This window comes from Pseudophryne corroboree, chromosome 2 (assembly GCF_028390025.1).
Source record: "Pseudophryne corroboree isolate aPseCor3 chromosome 2, aPseCor3.hap2, whole genome shotgun sequence".
In the NCBI taxonomy this organism is placed as follows: Eukaryota; Metazoa; Chordata; class Amphibia; order Anura; family Myobatrachidae; genus Pseudophryne; species Pseudophryne corroboree.
The window spans coordinates 401,376,259-401,397,106 of NC_086445.1; the positions used below are offsets into that span (position 1 = coordinate 401,376,259).

Consider the following 20,848-nt stretch of genomic DNA (forward strand, 5'->3'; position numbering starts at 1 on the left):
GCAAGGACGCTACTACTACTGGGGGGGCATTACGTATAAGGACGCTACTACTACAGGGGGGCATTACGTGAAACTACGCTACTACTGGGGTGGCCATTATTTATAAGGACGATACTACTACTAGGGGGGAATTACGTATAAGGATGTTACTACTACTGTGGGTGCACTATGTATAAGGATGCTACTACTACAGGGGGGGCTTTACGCGTAACAACGCTACTACTACTGGGAGGGTGCATTACGTATAAGGACGCTACTACAGGGGGGGCATTACGCGTAACAACGCTACTACTGCTGGGGGGGGGGGGGCATTACTTATAAGGACGCTACTAGTACTACGGGGGAATTACATATAAGGAGGCTTCTACTGGGGGTGCATTATGTATAAGGACGCTACTACTACTGTGGGGCATTACGTATATGGACGATACTACTATTATGGGGAATTACGTATAAGGACGCTTTTACTACTGGGGGTGCACTACGTATAAGGACGCTACTACTGCTGGGGGGGGGCATTACGTATAAGAACGCCACTACTACTTGGGGGCATTATATATAAGGACGCTACTATTACTCGGGGGGGCATTACGTATAACAATGCTACCACTACTAGAGGGGCATTACGTATAAGGATGCTACTACTGGGGGGGCATTATGCATAAGGACGCTACTACTGCAGGGGGGGGGGCATTACATGTAAAGATGCTACTACTGAGGGGGCCATTACGTATAAGGACGCTACTAGTACTGTGGGGGGGGCATTACGTATAAGGATGCTACTACTACTAGGGGGGAATTACGTACAAGGACGCTTCTACTACTGGGGGTGCACTACGTATAAGGACGCTTCTACTACTGGGGGGGGGGGCATTACGTATATAAGGACGCATCTACTACTGGGGGTGCACTACGTATAAGGATGCTACTACTACTCTGGGTGCATTATGTATAAGGATGCTACTACTACTGGGGGGGCACTACGTATAAGGATGCTACTACTACTGGGGGGCATTGTGTATAAGGATGCTACTACTACTGTGAGTGCATTATGTATAAGGGTGCTACTACTACTGGGGTGCATTACATATAAGGACGCCACTACTACGGGTGGGGCATTACGTATAAGATTAATAAGATTGTGCTACATTGTGGCGTAATTTTAAATGGGGGTACTATTGTGTGGCCATGCCCCTTAGTTGTGAGACCACACCCCTTTTCCCGGCGCACGCCAACGGAATATGGGAGGGCGCAATTTTATAGTTTGCAGGGGGGCGCCGAACACCCTAGCACCGGCCCTGACCGTGTGTATGCACCTTTATCCTTGCTGTCGCAGGGCGACTTGCTAGGCAAGGGAAACTGAATCTCACAACGCAGTCCTTGGCCTCGCCACTCCCGGAAAATGCTCCCGGTTTCGCCAATGCTGGCCTCCCCCTTCCCTTGAACGTTTCTGCTTGTCACTCAAGAAGAGGCATTCGCAAAACTGTGCCACGTTCGCAGGGCCTGTTCTGCACATATGCTCAAACATTGGGGAAATGCAGTAAGAATCCTTACTGAATAAGCCCCCTAGTTCGCAAATATTATTAACTAATTATTTCTTAAAAAAACACTCAGAAGTTATCTAATTATGTTTAAGCTGGGTACACATCAAATGATCCTTGATTGTAGTCGACGGGACAACATTGGTTGCCCGTAGACACAGAATGATATAGCTCATGACTGCACAATATATCGTTCATTGGCCAAATCCAGGAGCATGCCGTCAGCTGTCGGGTCGTCAAATCTGATATGTAGAACATATCACATCTGATATTGAATGTGATGACCCCGCTGTTGATGGGCGGGAGCGCGCAATCACAGGTACACATTGGACGATGTGTGCGATATGTTGCTCCGATCTGTGGGATCGGACAACATATCATCTGATGTGTACCCAGCCTTAAAATACATTCTTTAAAATGGATTTAAAAATGTTATCCATAAGCCCCCTTTATAATACTGTAGTATTACAAGTAGGGTGGACAACACACTGAGGTCCCTCCCTACTACCACCATGTGTCAATCTAAATATAAGTTTAATCCACCTGCCTCACAGCAGAACCACCTTTTCTCACACGCTTACACCCCCCATGTGCCAAAATATCACCTTCCCTGGGCATTACTTTCCACTTGATGCATTTGTATCAGACATGTCTTTTGTCTGTTTAGACAGATTGTGTATGCTTTTCTCCACTGTGCCACTTTTTTCAAAATTTTGAGTCTTAGTTTGTATATAGTGTACGAGGTACTAGTGTTTTGGCACAGTCAAGTTGCAAAATCCGCTGAGCTAAACAGGTATTTGAAGATAGGTGTATGTGGACACATAACCAGTACTCTGTTGGGGAAACCTGGGCACACATTTCAAAATTGTTGTTAGATTGGATGCACCTCTATGAAAGAATTTCCCTTTGTAGCAAATACTCAAATCTGACTAATTATGTTCCAAATGTGGCAACCTTTCCACTATGGTTCCTGCTAAACATAAATATCATGATATTTTTATAGTAGCTGATTGAGAACTGTGCAATTACAGTAAATGGCTTTCATAAACCATTTGGTACATCTCAAACCAAAAACTCTGACTGAGATGCTGTCTGAAATGTTAGCTGGATCTATATTTTGTATTTTGGTCCTTAGATTAAATGGTAAATGAGAGGATTGTGGGCAAATAATTGTAACAATTATTTATTTATTCTTTAAAAAAACATGGGGCAGTGTCGGAGATGCGTTCCGTTTACATACTCACAACGTGTGCTGTACTGTGCATGCACATTGGTAGCAATATGCATGCTGTCATATTGTGATCCTATCCCTGCAGTATGAATGACAGCTGCTCAGATAAAAAAAATGGTGGCGCTGCGCCTGCCTTCGCAGCCTGGCTGCAGAGGCAGGGGGTCATCCACAAATTGCATTGCAATCGCATCGCTGCCATGTATGTGCATGCTGGGCGGCCTTGCCCTATGCTGGGCGACCCCCAACATGCGATCGCAGGCAGTTGCAGATTGTGTAGTTTTAACTGTGAAAAACATTAAAATGGAATGGCATACTCACTATTCATTGGCACATTTCTGTATAAGATATCATAAATAAATAATGACTATAATTATATATATGTTCAATTAATGTAGTTTTGACTTTCAGCCAGAAGGACGACTCCGCTTCTAGAATTCATCAAAAACCGGAAATTAGAGAAACAGGTATTATAGAGCTTTGATCTGAGGAATGCACCATTTAACATTTATTCTTTTAGCATTTCATGTTTTATGTTTAATTAATGCAACTCTAGAGAATACGAGAAGAAAAAAGGGAAGACAGGAGACGACGGGAATTGGAGAAAAAGCGCTTGAGAGAGGAAGAAAAAAGAAAAAGGAGAGAAGAGGAAAGGCGTAAAAGGAAGGAAGCTGATAAGCAAAAGAAAATGTGCGAAAAGGAAATACGAATTAAGGTAAAAAAAAAGAAAAGTTGATGGAAATATTGATTAACTGATAAGTTTCATAAATCATTATGTCAGACGGGCTGCTGCAGTGTTGAACTTATGCCTATTTACGAAGCTCATCTTAACACTACTCATGGGTATGGGTCGTTGGGTCGACAAAACTTAGGTCAACAGTCATTAGGTTGACCACTATTGGTTGACATACATTAGGTCGACAGAGTCACTAGGTCGACATGGTCATTAGGTCGACATGTACTAGGTCGACAGGTCAAAAGTTCAACCTGAGTTTTTTTACTTTTTTTGGTGTTGTTTTTTTCGTAAAGTGATGGGGAACCCCAGTTAGTGCACCGTGTCCCCTCACATGGCTCGTCATGCTTTGGGCAGGTTACCGTTCTCAATTGTAGTCCACATGGATCGTAAAGTATGAAAAAGTTAAAAAAATGAATTTAAAAAAAAAAAAAACTCATGTCAACCTTTTGACCTGCCAACCTAGTACATGTCAACCTCATGACCATGTCGACCTAATGCATGTCGACCAATAGTGGTCGACCTAATTACTGTCTACCTATGTGGTGTCGACCTAATGACCGTATCCCCTGTTCATGGGGTTTAATTTAGTGATGTAAGCAACCCTGATGTTTAAGTACATCTACAGTGTTTTCAGATCTACTCATGCGCTTGATTGACATGCTGCTGGCATTTGGGGCAGCGACAAGCAGCATTACAGAAAACAGGGAGGGCACATTTTTTTCTAGGCGTGCTGAAGCCAGTGGCTGTGTCCTTGAACCTAAAGGCCATGGACACCCAGGTTTGAGTGAACATCTTCAAGATGAAGTTTCTTAAGTCTGCCATAAACAACATGAAGCGGATTGAGTTCATGGTATCCATGGGCATCTTAGATGCTTATTTTGTATGTTCTGGTCTGGATGGGCCATGATTGCCTCTATAGATTTATAGTTCAAGCTCATCATTTCTAATTTTGGGTACTTCCTTTTGTCCTTTCAAAGCTTTTTTTGTTTTTGTGAACGTTGTGTCATTTATGGCTGTTATTCTGACGTCCAAGGAGGTAACTCAGTACTTACATGGAAGATATTTTGATGAAGGCAGAATTTCAATATAAGAAGGATAGCTCTGAATAGTTGGATCATTTACTATCAAACATCCAATCTAGTGCCAATGCAGTGGTTAGTTTTCCTATAGCTGTTATTTGACAGGCAAAAGAAAACAGTTTCATTGCCAGAAGACAAGCTACAGTTAATAAAGAGACTAATAATTTCTCTGGGCCTGATTCATGTTTGTAAGTAACGCAAAATAGCAAGCAACTGGGCCAAACCATGTTGCACTGCAAAGAGGGGCTGATGTAACGTGCAGAGAGATTTACATTTGTGTGGGGTGTGTTTAAACCGAAATCTAAATTGCAGTGTAGAAATTAAGCTACAGTATGTTACATTTGTGGGCTGCATGCAAAAGCAGCTGCTATTTATCCTGCACAGATAAAATATAAATGCATTTGCTCCCCTTGCATGGCAAAACGTTTTGTTCCAGACACAAAGTTACCACAGCCCTTCAAGTGGCACCTATTTGTGAGCACTTTTGCTAACATCAGGCATGTTTTTGTGCATTTTTCCCTGAAAATGCAGATTTGTAATGCGTAGACTGTATTGTGATGACGGTTGCTATTCAAACCCAATGTCCATTTAAATTAGAGATGAGCGGGTTCGGTTTTACTCGGATTTCAAGTGTTTTGGTTAGCCAGCAAGAAAAATCTGGAAAATCTGAACTTGTGTTAATTTTGGCGTTAAGAACCGAGTAAACCCGAACCCGCTCATCTCTAATTTAAATGTACAAAAATACTCAAAACATTTTCTGGCAGTTGGCAACACCGGCTTGCAACGGTCGCTGCAAGTTTAAAAAATAGCTTCACCCAGAACGGCTGCACGAGGCGTGTGTCCCGCTTTACAAGTAAATCAATGTCCTTTATCAATCAAATTGTGACAAAATCATTATGCAAACAGTAATTGGAGTTACTGGGGTATCAAACTATCAAATTAAAAAGCAATTGCAATGTTTTAATATATGAGACACAACGCTAGCATCGTTGTCCATTAGGATGGACATTGGGTCAAAATAACCAAACCATATTTTTGGGGGATTACTTAGGGCCTCATTAGTCATTAGTCTACTTTATTAGTGTCATCACTGGGTTACACCAGAAGCAATGGGTCATAAATTGTTAAACTCATAAAATGGAGTGGTTCTTCTCAAAAACAAGGAACCCACAGGCATCTCTGGCAGACACTATCGGTGTGATGTAATGAGATTGGCTTGCTGGCCGATCTCGGACGTTTTTTTAAAAGAACAGTCACTTACCAGGCAAATCCATGCCTTGTAAGTCATTGCCCCTTTAAAAAAACGTCTGGCAATCCGCACCTCTGGCGATCTCAGCCTGCAGTACATCCCGCCATATGACTGTACCTTGGGATTTTCATCTGGTTTATCCGTTTCCTTGTGGTGGTGATGCTAATGTGTATCCTCAAAAAAGTAAAAAGGAAAAGGTGTTTTTGGTAGCATCACAGACTGGCTAAGAAGGTAAGGGTGCACAGACACTATCAAAATATCAACAGGACAGATGGGGCATCATCAGGAAGCAATTTATCGACAGGTATCGGTGCCGCTGACAGTGTGGCGTATGAAGCCATAATTCTTAAGGAAAAGGGATGTGGACCATGCCCAAGGCCTGTCTTGTCAAAAGCGTATTATAGGGTTTGTTACACTATTTTTCTTGGTGTAATAAAAGGTTTCCAACCACTACCTCTCAGGATATCCTTAATTCTAAGCTCTTGAGTATCAGAGAAATCAAGTAAAGGCAAAGTAACTAGTTTAAATGACAGAAACTAGCTGAGATGCAGTATAACACCTGTTTCTATACCAGCCTCTGTTCATAATCCTGACATCCATTTCCACAGCACAGATGGGGTCAAAGCTGGGGGCTCTATCTTACAGATAAACCTATTTTCTCTGACGTCCTAGTGGATGCTGGGAACTCCGTAAGGACCATGGGGAATAGCGGCTCCGCAGGAGACTGGGCACAAAAGTAAAGCTTTAGGACTACCTGGTGTGCACTGGCTCCTCCCCCTATGACCCTCCTCCAAGCCTCAGTTAGATTTTTGTGCCCGGCCGAGAAGGGTGCACACTAGGGGCTCTCCTGAGCTTAGTGAAAGTTTAGTTTTAGGTTTTTTATTTTCAGTGAGACCTGCTGGCAACAGGCTCACTGCATCGAGGGACTAAGGGGAGAAGAAGCGAACTCACCTGCTTGCAGAGTGGATTGGGCTTCTTAGGCTACTGGACACCATTAGCTCCAGAGGGACCGAACACAGGCCCAGCCTCGGAGTCCGGTCCCAGAGCCGCGCCGCCGGCCCCCTTACAGAGCCAGAAGCAAGAAGAGGTCCGGAAAATCGGCGGCAGAAGACATCCTGTCTTCACCAAGGTAGCGCACAGCACTGCAGCTGTGCGCCATTGCTCCTCAGCACACTTCACACTTCGGTCACTGAGGGTGCAGGGCGCTAGGGGGGGGCGCCCTGAGCAGCAATAAAAACACCTTGGCTTGCGAAAATACATCACATATAGCCCCCAGGGCTATATGGATGTATTTTAACCCCTGCCAGAATCCATAAAAAAGCAGGAGAAAAGTCCGCGAAAAAGGGGCGGAGCCTATCTCCTCAGCACACTGGCGCCATTTTCTCTCACAGCTCCGTTGGAGGGAAGCTCCCTGGCTCTCCCCTGCAGTTACTACACTACAGAAAGGGGTTAACAAAGAGAGGGGGGCACTAATTAGGCGCAGTATTAACAATACAGCAGCTATAAGGGGAAAAACACTTATATAAGGTTATCCCTGTATATATATAGCGCTCTGGTGTGTGCTGGCATACTCTCCCTCTGTCTCCCCAAAGGGCTAGTGGGGTCCTGTCCTCTATCAGAGCATTCCCTGTGTGTGTGCTGTGTGTCGGTACGTTGTGTCGACATGTATGAGGAGGAAAATGATGTGGAGGCGGAGCAATTGCCTGTAACAGAGATGTCACCCCCTAGGGAGTCGACACCTGAGTGGCTGAGCTTATGGAAGGAATTACGTGACAGTGTCAGCTCTTTACAAAAGATTGATGACATGAGACAGCCGGCGACTCAGCCTGTGCCTGTCCAGGTGTCTCAAAAGCCATCAGGGGCCCTAAAACGCCCGTTACCGCAGATGGCAGATACAGACGCCGACACGGATACTGACTCCAGTGTCGACGATTAAGAGACGAATGTGACTTCCAGTAGGGCCACACGTTACATGATTGAGGCTATGGAAAATGTTTTTACACATTTCTGATAATACCAGTACCACTTAAAAGGGTATTATGTTGGGTGAGAAAAAACTGCCTGTAGTTTTTCCTGCATCTGAGGAATTAAATGAAGTGTGTGATGATGCGTGGGTTTCCCCCGATAAAAACTGTTAATTCCTAAAAAGTTATTAGCATCATACCCCTTCCCGTCAGAGGATAGGGCACGTTGGGAAACACCCCCTAGGGTGGATAAAGCGCTCACACGCTTGTCTAAACAGGTGGCACTACCGTCCCCGGATACGGCCGCCCTTAAGGAACCTGCTGACAGAAAGCAGGAAAATATCCTAAAATGTATATACACTCACACGGGTGTGATACTGCGACCAGCAATCGCCTCAGCCTGGATGTGCAGTGCTGGGGTGGCTTGGTCGGATTCCCTGACTGACAATATTGATACCCTAGATAGGGACAGTATATTACTGACTATAGAGCATTTAAAAGATGCATTTCTATATATGCGTGATGCACAGAGGGATATTTGCCGACTGGCATCAAGAGTAAGTGCGCTGTCCATTTCTGCCAGAAGAGGGTTATGGACAAGACAGTGGTCAGGTGATGCTGATTCCAAAAGGCATATGGAAGTATCGCCTTATAAAAGGGAGGAGTTATTTGGGGTAGGTCTAACAGACCTGGTGGCCACGGCAACGGCTGGGAAATCCACATTTTTACCCCAGGTAGCCTCTCAACATAAGAAGACGCCATATTATCAGGCGCAGTCCTTTCGGCCCCATAAGGGCAAGCGGGCAAAAGGCTCCTCATTTCTGCCCCGTGGCAGAGGGAGAGGAAAAAGGCTGCAGCAAACAGCCAGTTCCCAGGAACAGAAGCCCTCTCCCGTTTTCTGCCAAGTCCTCAGCATGACGCTGGGGCTTTACAAGCGGACTCAGGCACGGTGGGGGCCCGTCTCAAAAATTTCAGCGTGCAGTGGGCTCACTCACAGGTGGACCACTGGATCCCTAAGGTGGTATCTCAGGGGTACAAATTGGAATTCGAGACGTCTCCCCTTCGCCGTTTCCTAAAGTCTGCTTTACCGACGTCTCCCTCCGACAGGGAGGCGGTATGGGAAGCCATTCACAAGCTGTATTCCCAGCAGGTGATAATCAAGGTACCCCTCCTACAACAGGGAAAGGGGTATTATTCCACGCTGTTTGTGGTACCGAAGCCGGACGGCTCGGTGAGACCTAATTTAAATCTGAAATCCTTGAACACTTACATACAAAGGTTCAAATTCAAGATGGAGTCACTCAGAGCGGTGATTGCAAACCTGGAAGAAGGGGATTATATGGTGTCTCTGGACATCAAGGATGCTTATCTCCATGTCCCAATTGACCCTTCTCACCAAGGGTACCTCAGGTTTGTGGTACAGAACTGTCACTATCAGTTTCGGACGTTGCCGTTTGGTTTGTCCACGGCACCCCGGGTCTTTACCAAAGTAATGGCCGAAATGATGATGCTCCTTCGAAGGAAGGGAGTTTTAATTATCCCTTACTTGGACGATCTCCGGATAAGGGCAAGATCCAGGGAACAGTTGGTAGTCGGGGTAGCACTATCTCAAGTAGTGTTGCGGCAGCACGGTTGGATTCTTAATATTCCAAAATCGCAGCTGATCCCGATGACACGTCTTCTATTCCTAAGGATGATCCTGGACACAGTCCAGAAAAAGGTGTTTCTCCAGGAGGAGAAAGCCAGGGAGTTATCCGAACTAGTCAGAAACCTCCTAAAACCAGGCCAAGTGTCAGTGCATCAGTGCACAAGGGTCCTGGGAAAAATGGTGGCTTCCTACGAAGAAATTCCATTCGGCAGATTCCACGCAAGAACTTTCCAGTGGGACCTGCTGGAAAAATGGTCCGGATCGCATCTTCAGATGCATCAGCGGATAACCCTGTCACCAAAGACAAGGGTGTCTCTCCTGTGGTGGTTGCAGAGTGCTCATCTTCTAGAGGGCGCAGATTCGGCATTCAGGACTGGGTCCTGGTGACCACGGATGCCAGCCTGCGAGGCTGGGGAGCAGTCACACAGGGAAGAAATTTCCAGGGCTTGTGGTCAAGCCTGGAGACATCACTTCACATAAATATCTTGGAGCTAAGGGCCATTTACAATGCCCTAAGCCAAGCAAGACCTCTGCTTCAGGGTCAGCCGGTGCTGATCCAGTCGGACAACATCACGGCAGTCGCCCACGTGGACAGACAGGGCGGCACAAGAAGCAGGAGGGCAATGGCAGAAGCTGCAAGGATTTTTCGCTGGGCGGAAAATCATGTGATAGCATTGTCAGCAGTGTTCATTCCGGGAGTGGACAACTGGGAAACAGACTTCCTCAGCAGAAGTCTTCCACATGATTGTAAACCGTTGGGAAAAACCAAAGGTGGACATGATGGCGTCCCGCCTAAACAAAAAATTGGACAGGTATTGCGCCAGGTCAAGGGACCCTCAGGCAATAGCTGTGGACGCTCTGGTAACACCGTGGGTGTACCAGTCAGTGTATGTGTTCCCTCCTCTTCCTCTCTTACAAAAAGTACTGAGAATTATAAGACGGAGGGGAGTAAGAACTATACTCGTGGCTCCGGATTGGCCAAGAAGGACTTGGTACCCGGAACTTCAAGAGATGCTCACGGAGGACCCGTGGCCTCTACCTCTAAGAAGGGACCTGCTCCATCAAGGACCCTGTCTATTCCAAGACTTACCGCGGCTGCGTTTGACGGCAGGGCGGTTGAACGCCGGATCCTGAAGGAAAAAGGCATTCCGGATGAAATCATCCCTACCCTGATCAAAGCCAGGAAGGATGTAACCGCAAAGCATTATCACCGCATTTGGCGAAAATATGTTGCGTGGTGCGAGGCCAGTAAGGCCCCGATGGAGGAATTTCAACTAGGTCGATTCCTGCATTTCCTGCAAACAGGAGTGTCTATGGGCCTAAAATTGGGGTCCATTAAGGTTCAAATTTCGGCCCTGTCAATTTTCTTCCAGAAAGAACTAGCTTCAGTTCCTGAAGTTCAGACGTTTGTAAAAGGGGTACTGCATATACAGCCTCCTTTTGTGCCTCCAGTGGCACCTTGGGATCTCAATGTAGTTTTGGGGTTCCTAAAGTCACAATGGTTTGAACCACTTGAATCTGTGGAGTTAAAATATCTCACATGGAAAGTGGTCATGCTGTTGGCCCTGGCCTCGGCCAGGCGCGTGTCAGAATTGGCGGCTTTATCCTGTAAAAGCCCTTATCTGATCTTCCATTCAGACAGGGCGGAATTGAGGACTCGTCCTCATTCTCTCCCTAAGGTGATTTCATCTGAACCAACCTATTGTGGTACCTGCGGCTGCTGGTGACTTGGAGGACTCCAAGTTGTTGGACATAGTCAGGGCCCTGAAAATATATGTTTCCAGGACGGCTGGAGTCAGAAAATCTGTCTCGCTGTTTATCCTGTATGCACCCAACAAGCTGGGTGCTCCTGCTTCTAAGCAGACTATTGCTCGTTGGATTTGTAATACAATTCAGCTTGCACATTCTGTGGCAGGCCTGCCAAAGCCAAAATCTGTAAAAGCCCATTCCACAAGGAAGGTGGGCTCATCTTGGGCGGCTGCCCGAGGGGTCTCGGCTTTACAACTTTGCCGAGCAGCTACTTGGTCAGGGGCAAACACGTTTGCTAAATTCTACAAATTTGATACCCTGGCTGAGGAGGACCTGGAGTTCTCTCATTCGGTGCTGCAGAGTCATCCGCACTCTCCCGCCCGTTTGGGAGCTTTGGTATAATCCCCATGGTCCTTACGGAGTTCCCAGCATCCACTAGGACGTCAGAGAAAATAAGAATTTACTTACCGATAATTCTATTTCTCGTAGTCCGTAGTGGATGCTGGGCGCCCATCCCAAGTGCGGATTGTCTGCAATACTTGTACATAGTTATTGTTAACTAAATTGGGTTATTGTTGTTGTGAGCCATCTATCCAGAGGCTCCTCTGTTATCATGCTGTTAACTGGGTTCAGATCACAGGTTGTACGGTGTGATTGGTGTGGCTGGTATGAGTCTTACCCGGGATTCATAAATCCTTCCTTATTGTGTACGCTCGTCCGGGCACAGTATCCTAACTGAGGCTTGGAGGAGGGTCATAGGGGGAGGAGCCAGTGCACACCAGGTAGTCCTAAAGCTTTACTTTTGTGCCCAGTCTCCTGCGGAGCCGCTATTCCCCATGGTCCTTACGGAGTTCCCAGCATCCACTACGGACTACGAGAAATAGAATTATCGGTAAGTAAATTATTATTTTTATGTGTTAATCTATATCAGTAGAAAAAAACAGGATTTTAATACCTACCGGTAAATCCTTTTCTCTTAGTCCGTAGAGGATGCTGGGGTCCACTTCAGTACCATGGGGTATAGACAGTTCCGCAGGAGCCATGAGCACATTAAGACTTTTCAAGGGTGTGAACTGGCTCCTCCCTCTATGCCCCTCCTCTAGACCTCAGTATAGGAACTGTGCCCAGGGAGACGGACATTTCGAGGAAAGGATTTACTTTTAAACTAAAGGTGAGATTCATATCAGCTCACACCTCAACCATGCCGCACAACATGGCATTCAACTTAACACATGCCAACGGGCATGAACAATTGCAGCAACATGCTGAAAATAATCGCAACACAACACTCGCGTAACAACAAACTAACAACTGCAGGTAAAGTACGCACTGTGTCGGGTGCCCAGCATCCTCTACGGACTAGGAGAAAAGGATTTACTGGTAGGTATTAAAATCCTGTTTTCTCATACGTCCTAGAGGATGCTGGGGTCCACTTCAGTACCATGGGGTTATACCAAAGCTCCAGTACGGGCGGGAGAGTGCGGATGACCCTGCAGCACCGATTGACCAAACTTGAGGTCCTCATCGGCCAAGGTCTCAAACTTGTAAAACTTCGCAAACGTGTTTGCCCCTGACCAAGTAGCTGCTCAGCAAAGTTGTAACGCCGAGACCCCCCGGGCAGCCGCCCAGGATGAGCCCACCTTTCTAGTAGAATGGGCATTTACCGACTTCGGTATCGGCAATCCTGCCGTGGAATGAGCGTGCTGAATCGTCCCTCTGATCCAGCACGCAATGGTCTGCTTAGAAGCAGGACACCCAATCTTGTTGGGAGCATACAGCATAAACATAGCTTCTGTTTTCTGAATCCTAGCTGTTCTTGCGATATAAATTTTCAAAGCTCTAACCACATCAAGAGACTTTGACGCAGTGAAGGTGTCAGCAGTCACTGGCACCACAATAGGCTGGTTTATATGAAAAGACGAAACCACCTTCGGAAGAAATAGTTGGCGAGTTCTCAACTCTGCCCTATCTTCGTGGAAGATCAGGTAAGGGCTTTTGTGAGACAAGGCCCCTAACTCAGACACCCGCCTTGCGGATGCCAAGACCAATAGCATGACCACTTTCCAAGTGAGAAACTTCAGTTCTATCTCCTGTAGAGGTTCAAACCAATCCGATTGAAGGAATTGCAACACCACATTAAGGCCCTCATTCCGAGTTGTTCGCTCGCTAGCTACTTTTAGCAGAAATGCAAACGCAAAGCCGCCGCCCTCTGGGAGTGTATCTTAGCATAGCAGAATTGCTAACGAAAGATTAGCAATTCTGCTATTAAGTATTTCCTTGCAGTTTCTGAGTAGCTCCAGACCTACTCCTAGATTGCGATCACCTCAGTCCGTTTAGTTCCTGGTTTGACGTCACAAACACGCCCAGCGTCCGGCCAGCCACTCCTCCGCTTCTCCAGCCACTCCTGCATTTTTACCTGGCACGCCTGCGTTTTTTAGCACACTCCCTGAAAACGGACAGTTTCCGCCCAGAAACACCCACTTCCTGTCAATCACACTACGATCAGCAGAGCGATTGAAAAGCTTAATTTGCCCGTGAGTAAAATAGCATAGTTTTGTATAAAATTGCTTAGCGCGTGCGCCCTGCTGTGCATACGCATGCGCAGAACTGCCGGATTTTAGCCTATTAGCAATTCTGCTAAAAATAGCAGCGAGCGAACAACTCGGAATGACCACCTAAGATCCCATGGTGCCACTGGAGGCACAAATGGAGGTTGGATGTGCAGCACCCCTTTCACGAACGTCTGAACTTCTGGAAAGGAGGCCAATTGTTTTTGAAAGAAAACTGACAAGGCCGAAATCTTAACCTTGATTGAGCCCAATCTTAGGCCTGCATCTACACCTGCCTGCAGAAAATGGAGAAAACGTCCCAACTGAAACTCTTCCATAGGAGCCTTCTTGGATTCACACCAAGACACATATTTTCTCCAAATACAGTGGTAATGTTTTGACGTTACTCCTTTCCTGGCCGGAACAAGAGTGGGAATGACTTCCTTGGGAATCCCCTTTCGGGCTAGGATCCGGCGCTCAACAGCCATGTCGTCAAACGTAGCCGTGGTAAGTCTTGATATACGCACGGCCCCTGCTGTAGCAGGTCCTCACGAGGAGCAAGAGGCTGAGGATCTTCCATGAGTAACTCCTGAACATCTGGATACCAAGCCCTCCTTGGCCAGTCTGGGGCAATGAGGATTGCTAGAACCCTTGTTCTTCTTATTATTTTGAGAACTTTTGGTATTAGTGGAAGAGGAGGGAAGACATATACCGACCACACCCTCTGGGTCACCAGTGCATCCACTGCTATTGCTTGAGGGTCTCTCTACCTGGAACAATATCTCTGAAGCTTCTTGTTGAGACGAGATTCCATCATGTCTACTTGAGGACCTCCCCAAAGACTTGTCACCTCTGCGAAGACTTCTTGGTGGAGGCCCCACTCTCCTGGATGGAGATCGTGTCTGCTGAGGAAGTCTGCTTCCCAGTTGTCCACTCCCGGAATGAAAATTGCCGACAGAGCTTTTGCACGTCTTTCTGTCCAGAGGAGGATCTTTGTCACCTCTGCCATTGCCGCTCTGCTTTTCGTTCCGCCCTGACGGTTTATGTACGCGACTGATGTTACATTGTCCGACTGGATCTGCACTGGCTGATCTTGTAGAAGATGCACCGCTTGTAGAAGACCATTGTAAATGGCTCTCAATTCCAGAACGTTTATGTGAAGACAGGATTCCTGACTTGACCATTTTCCTTGGAAGCTTCTTTCCTGTGTGACTGCTCCCCAGCCTCGGAAACTTGCATCCGTGGTTACTAGGACCCAGTCCTGAATCCCGAATCTGCATCCCTCTAATAGGTGAGAACTGTGCAGCTACCACAGGAGTGAAATCCTGGCTTAGGATGACAGGATTATCCTCTGGTGCATGTGTAGGTGGGGTCCGGACCACTTGTCAAACAGATCCCACTGGAAAACTCTGGCATGGAATCTGCCAAACTGTATGGCCTCGTAGGCCGCTACCATCTTTCCCAACAACCCAATGCATTGGTGTATTGACACTCTTGTCGGTTTCAAAACTTGTTTGACCATTTTCTGGATCTCCAGAGCTTTTTCCACTGGAAGAAATACCCTCTGAACTTCTGTGTCCAGTATCATCCCTAGAAAAGACAATCTTGTCGTTGGTTCCAACTGTGACTTTGGAAAATTCAAAATCCAACCGTGTTGTTGGATCACTGACAGGGAGAGTGCAATGTTCTGCACCAACCGTTCCTTGGATCTCGCTTTTATCAGGAGATCGTCCAGGTAAGGAATTATATGGACTCCTTGTTGTCGAAGGAGGACCATCATCTCTGCCATCACCTTGGTGAACACCCTCGGTGCCGCGGAGAGTCCGAACGGCAACGTCTGGAACTGGTAATGGCAATCCTGTATCGCGAACCTCAGATAAGCCTGATGTGGAGGATAAATGGGAACATGTAAGTAGGCATCTTTTATGTCTACCGACACCATGACATCTCCTTCCTGCAGACTGGAAATCACTGCCCTCAGAGATTCCATCTTGAACTTGAACCTTTTCAGGTAGAGATTCAGAGATTTTAGGATCAGAATTGGTCTGACCAAGCCGTCCGGCTTCGGAACTACGAAGAGGCTTGAATAAAAACCTCCTCCCTGCTGTGACAAGGGTACAAGGACAATGACTTAATCCTGACATAATTTTTTAATTGCAGCCTTTACTGCTTCTCTGTCTGGAAGAAAAGCTGGCAAGGTCGATTTGAAAAATCGGCATGGGGGGATGTCTTGAAACTCTAGCTGGTATCCCTGGGACACTATTTGCAAAACCCAAGGGTCCAGGCCAGATTGAGCCCAGATCTGACTGAAAAGTTTCAGACGTGCTCCCACCCGAGCGGACTCCCGCAAGGGAGCCCCAGCGTCATGCTGCAGATTTGGCAGAAGCAGGGGTAGACTTCTGCTCCTGCGATCCGGGAGATGCTGCAGACTTTTTTCCTCATCCTCTCCCTCTACCTGCAAAGAAGGGGGAACCTTTGGCCTTTTTGTATTTGTTGGGCCGAAAGGACTGCATCTGAGAGTGATGTGTCTTTTTTGTCGGTGCTGGAGCATAAGGCAAGAATGTCGACTTACCTGCGGTAGCCGCAGAGACCAACGCATCCAGCCCATCTCCAAACAAGTACTCACCTTTATACGGGAGAGCCTCCATATTTCTTTTGGAATCTGTGTCAGCATTCCACTGGCGAATCCACAACGCCCTCCGAGCCGAGACTGCCATGGTAGCGGCTTTTGAACCTAAAAGCCCAATATCCTTCATGGCCTCTAGCATGTATGCAGCAGCGTCTTTGATACGACCTAACTTTAGGAGTATCTCATCTCTATCTATCGTGTCAATTTCAGATGACAAGTTATCTGACCATTTTTCGATCGCACTACTCACACACGCGCAAGCAATAGTGGGCCTGAGCAGTGTACCATTGGCCACATAAATAGATTTTAATGTAGTCTCCAACTTGCGGTCTGCCGGCTCCTTTAGTGAAGCCGTCCCAGGTGCAGGGAGAATCACCTTTTTTGTTAACCGTGACAGGGCACTGTCTAAAACTGGGGGTGACTCCCACCTTTTCCTGTCCTCTGCCGGGAAAGGATAAGCAACCTGAATCCTTTTGGGAATCTGAAATTTATTTTCAGGGTTTGCCCAAACTCCCTCAAAGAGAGTATTTAGCTCGTGAGAAGGAGGGAAAGTTACAATAATTTTCTTTTCTTTATAAAAATAAGCCTTCTCCTGAGGTACAGGAGGGGCTTCCGTAACTTCCAAAACCTCCCTTATAGCAACAATCATGTATTGAATGCTTTTTGCCAATTTAGGATCTATTCCCCTGGAATCACTAGTGTCGACACAGGAATCAGAGTCCGTGTCGGTATCAGTTTGTACTATTTGTGCAAATGGTCTTTTATGTGACCCAGAGGTGACGCCTGTGGATGAAAAAGCAGAACCACTAAAAATCACATCTTCCACTGATTTTCTCCAGCTTTCTACATGAGACTCAGACTTATCTAATCTCTTACTGATATGATTCACACTATCACGTAATTCTTTCACCCATTCAGGCTCATGGTGTGCCGGCAGTGCCACCACATTACAACTCTGTGTCCCTAAAATGGCTCCCTCAGGGGAAGAGCTCCCTGCCTCAGACATGTCACACACATGCACAATCACACCACAGACACTCCGGGACTTATAGGGGATAGACCCACAGTAAAGTCTGTCAGAAGGACACAGATAGGATTTGCCAGTTCACAACCCAGCGCCAGTAATAAAATGTCTGTGTAACACAAAATGCCCACAGACCTGCAGCGCTTTTATAATCACACAATATTATATATGTATATATATATATATATAACACCAAATTTCACTGTGCCCCCCCTGTTTAGCACCCTGATACTTAGTTCAGCAGTGGAGGAGGACCAGCGTTCTTCTCTGCAGCCTGGAGGGAGAGAAAATGGCGCTGAGCAGTGTGCTGGCTGACCCAGGAGGAAGCCCCGCCCCCATAATGGCGCGTTTCCCCTCAGATTTTTTGAACTAATATTTATACTGGCAGGGGTAGGACTGTGCCTCAGCATCTCATGCCCCTTATTTTTGCCAGTTTTAGCACCCTGCAGTGCCTGTGTGTGATGGGTAGCATGGCGCGCAGCGCTCCCGGCCGCTGCACGGTACCTTTCAGCCGTCACGATGTCTGAAGAGCCTTTTCTTCTTACACTCACCTGACCTCTGGCTCTGTAAGGGGGGTGACGGCGGGCTGTGGGAGTGAGTACATAGCCGCAGCTAGCGTTCAGTACCCTTCAGGAGCTAATGGTGTCCTGTCAGCCAGAAGCAGAGCCATGAAACTTTTCAGGAAGTTGGTTCCTACTTCTGCCGCCTAAGTCCCACGAAGCAGGGAGACAGTTGCCAGCAGTCCTCCCTGAAAATAAAAAACCTAACATAAGTCTTTCAGAGAAACTCAGTAGAGCTCCCCTGGAGTGCATCCAGTCTGCCTGGACACATTTTCTAAACTGAGATCTGGAGGAGGGGCATAGAGGGAGGAGCCAGTTCACACCCTTGAAAAGTCTTAAAGTGCCCATGGCTCCTGCGGAACCGTCTATACCCCATGGTACTGAAGTGGACCCCAGCATCCTCTAGGACGTATGAGAAACAGTGCATAATGCACCGCGTGTAAACACCTTGTGATGCCGATGCGCAGTCCCGCGGGATCGGCATCGCAAGAAAAAATAGTGTGTGTAGGCAGGTTTGATATTGGCTATGTCGGAGTTTCATGCCTCTGGACACAATATAGTCAATATGGGCCGTCGCACCGTGTGAATGCAGCATTACAGTGCTGCAGGGAAGCTGTTCCTGACAATGTGAATGCACATATTACCAGACCGATGAGTGCCTTCTGGATGGCATGGTGCTTCAGCTGAATAGCCATGGTGAGCAACCTCATGGTCCTCAGGACATACATTTTAGAAGTTCAAGTCTTTGGGCCAGATGCAGATGTGAACTCTACTGCACATGCAAAAATAGCCCTGGAAACCCTTACTGGGCACACATGACCCAAGGTGTGTGATGGCGTACGCATTTGTGTACGACAACGCTGTTACTTAATATGGCTTCTGTGTACCATGGGCATGTCAGAGTGTAGATTGGGAGGTTACCTAAAGTCTTTGCAAAAAGAGGAGGTATCATGGGCGTGTTATGGGAGTGTCAAGGGTGTGTTTCGGCATGCTGCTGCAATGGCCATATCTTAAGAAAGTTACAAGGGAGACTGCTTCTGGCAGGGGCAACTCATAGAGTCAATGAACTCAGGGAGCCGATGTTGCGACAGTGGTGCGTCGATGGGATAATTGGGATCCATCAGCACACTTTCATTGCTCACATCTGCAAAGTGGGGATTGCAGGGTTTGCAAAGTTCTTAGTGCACAAGATGAATGCTTAAACTGGCATTTGCATATTCTCACACTTTTAAATCCATGAGAATTTGCTGTGTACAAAGATGCTAGCATTCAAGGGAAGGCGCTGTGCAAATTAAACCTCGGAGCACACCCGCCCATTCTGGCAGATTAGGAACAAGGATTTGGTATTCCAAACAGGATGATGAAGAACATGTAATTTATGTTAAATCAAAATCTTTGAATTAATTGGGGGCACTGCTGGGGACCAGTTGTTTTCCTTCCTTTTTCTATTTTATTTTTCTCTGTTCTATCCTGTTAGGCTTGGTTAGGAAAACAACTGACTTCCTTTCAGGCTAGGAGATATAGGGCCTGATGCAGAGGTGATGCAATGCTAATGTTTATACGGTTAGCCAGTATTTTTTCTGCTTCACATGCGTTGGAGTCACACTGCACATGTGCCACGATGGTCTTGTGATGGCTGTAGTATGCATTCGGATGCAGAGTGATTGGCAGACAATGGGGGGTCATTCCGAGTTGATCGCTAGTTGCCGTTGTTTGCTGCGTAGCGTTCATTGAAAAAAAACGGCTAATCTGCGCATGCGTATGCACCGGAGTGCGCATGCGCGTCGTACGGGTACAAAGTCCTTTGTAGTTTTGCACTGGTTCTAGCGACGATTCCAATCGCACAGCCGAACGCAAGGAGATTGACCTGAAGTGGGAGTTTCTGGGTGTCAACTGACCGTTTTCTGGGAGTGTTTGGAAAAATGCAGACGTGGCCGGGCGTTTGCAGGGCGGATATTTGACGTCATTACCGTGTCACTCGTTGCAGCAATCATCGCACAGGATAAGTAACTACAGGGCTGGTCTTGTTTTGCACAAAGTGGAAACACACTCCCCCGTGGGCGGCGACTATGCGTTTGCACGACTGCTAAAAACTGCTAGCAAGCGATCAACTCGGAATGACTCCAGTGACTGTTAGGGGAGGTAACGGAGCAGAGGTGTATAAAACACAGGGATGTCGTGACCATTTTGGGGGCATGTCACAGACAATGACTGTGTCTTCAGACGCAGCGTCATTGGCCCCACCGGCTTAGTTTCGATGGACATTCTTATCAACCATAGGGTTGGTCAGAGCTCCAATGGTGCGACCGGTGTTTGTCCGATGCTGCATCTTTGTACGCAACCAGAGGATATGAGAACCGGCGGTGGTTGTTTCTATACAAAGACAGCAGATGTGACATTTGCATATCTTCTCAGATCTGCTGTGTACAAAGAGACAGGAGCAATACAATTAGTGTCCACCTCTGAATCAGGTCCATAGAGAGATTCAGACTTAGGGCCTGATGGAGAGTTGAACGCAAGTTGGCTGTAATTGCTCCTACATTGTATGCATTGGAAAAAATGCATATACAGATTTAGCCACGCTATTCGTTGCGCTTCGCGGCAGCGAAGGCATGACTAGTGTGCCTGCGTCTATGGAGCGATCGCCGGCTGCACTTAGTCGCAGTGGGGCGCGTACGCGCCTTGCCCCGATGTGTATACCTGTGCGCATCGCAATAATGATGAGCGTGGCTACATCTGTAGTCCACCATATGCAGAGTTATATGCATCTGAGGTTGAACGTCCCCTAGCTATGTGCAATTGCCCCGCTACCGCCCAGTTACATATCTTCAGCTACAAGTGGAGATGCTACTGAATTGTGTACAACTTAGCATTGTCCGTACTCCGAAATAC

The 20,848-nt window shown here is 47.0% G+C and overlaps 1 protein-coding gene across 3 annotated transcripts in view; it reads left to right on the forward strand.

Annotated features, from left to right (window-relative positions):
* UPF3A (UPF3A regulator of nonsense mediated mRNA decay) overlaps positions 1–20,848 on the forward strand; it is a 178,857-nt gene that overhangs the window by 107,418 nt on the left and 50,591 nt on the right. For all 3 annotated transcript variants that reach the window (XM_063953397.1, XM_063953396.1, XM_063953398.1), the window contains 2 exons: positions 3,181–3,236; positions 3,326–3,484. In XM_063953397.1, the coding sequence (XP_063809467.1) occupies positions 3,181–3,236; positions 3,326–3,484 (215 nt within the window). The remainder of the gene's footprint in view (positions 1–3,180; positions 3,237–3,325; positions 3,485–20,848) is intronic.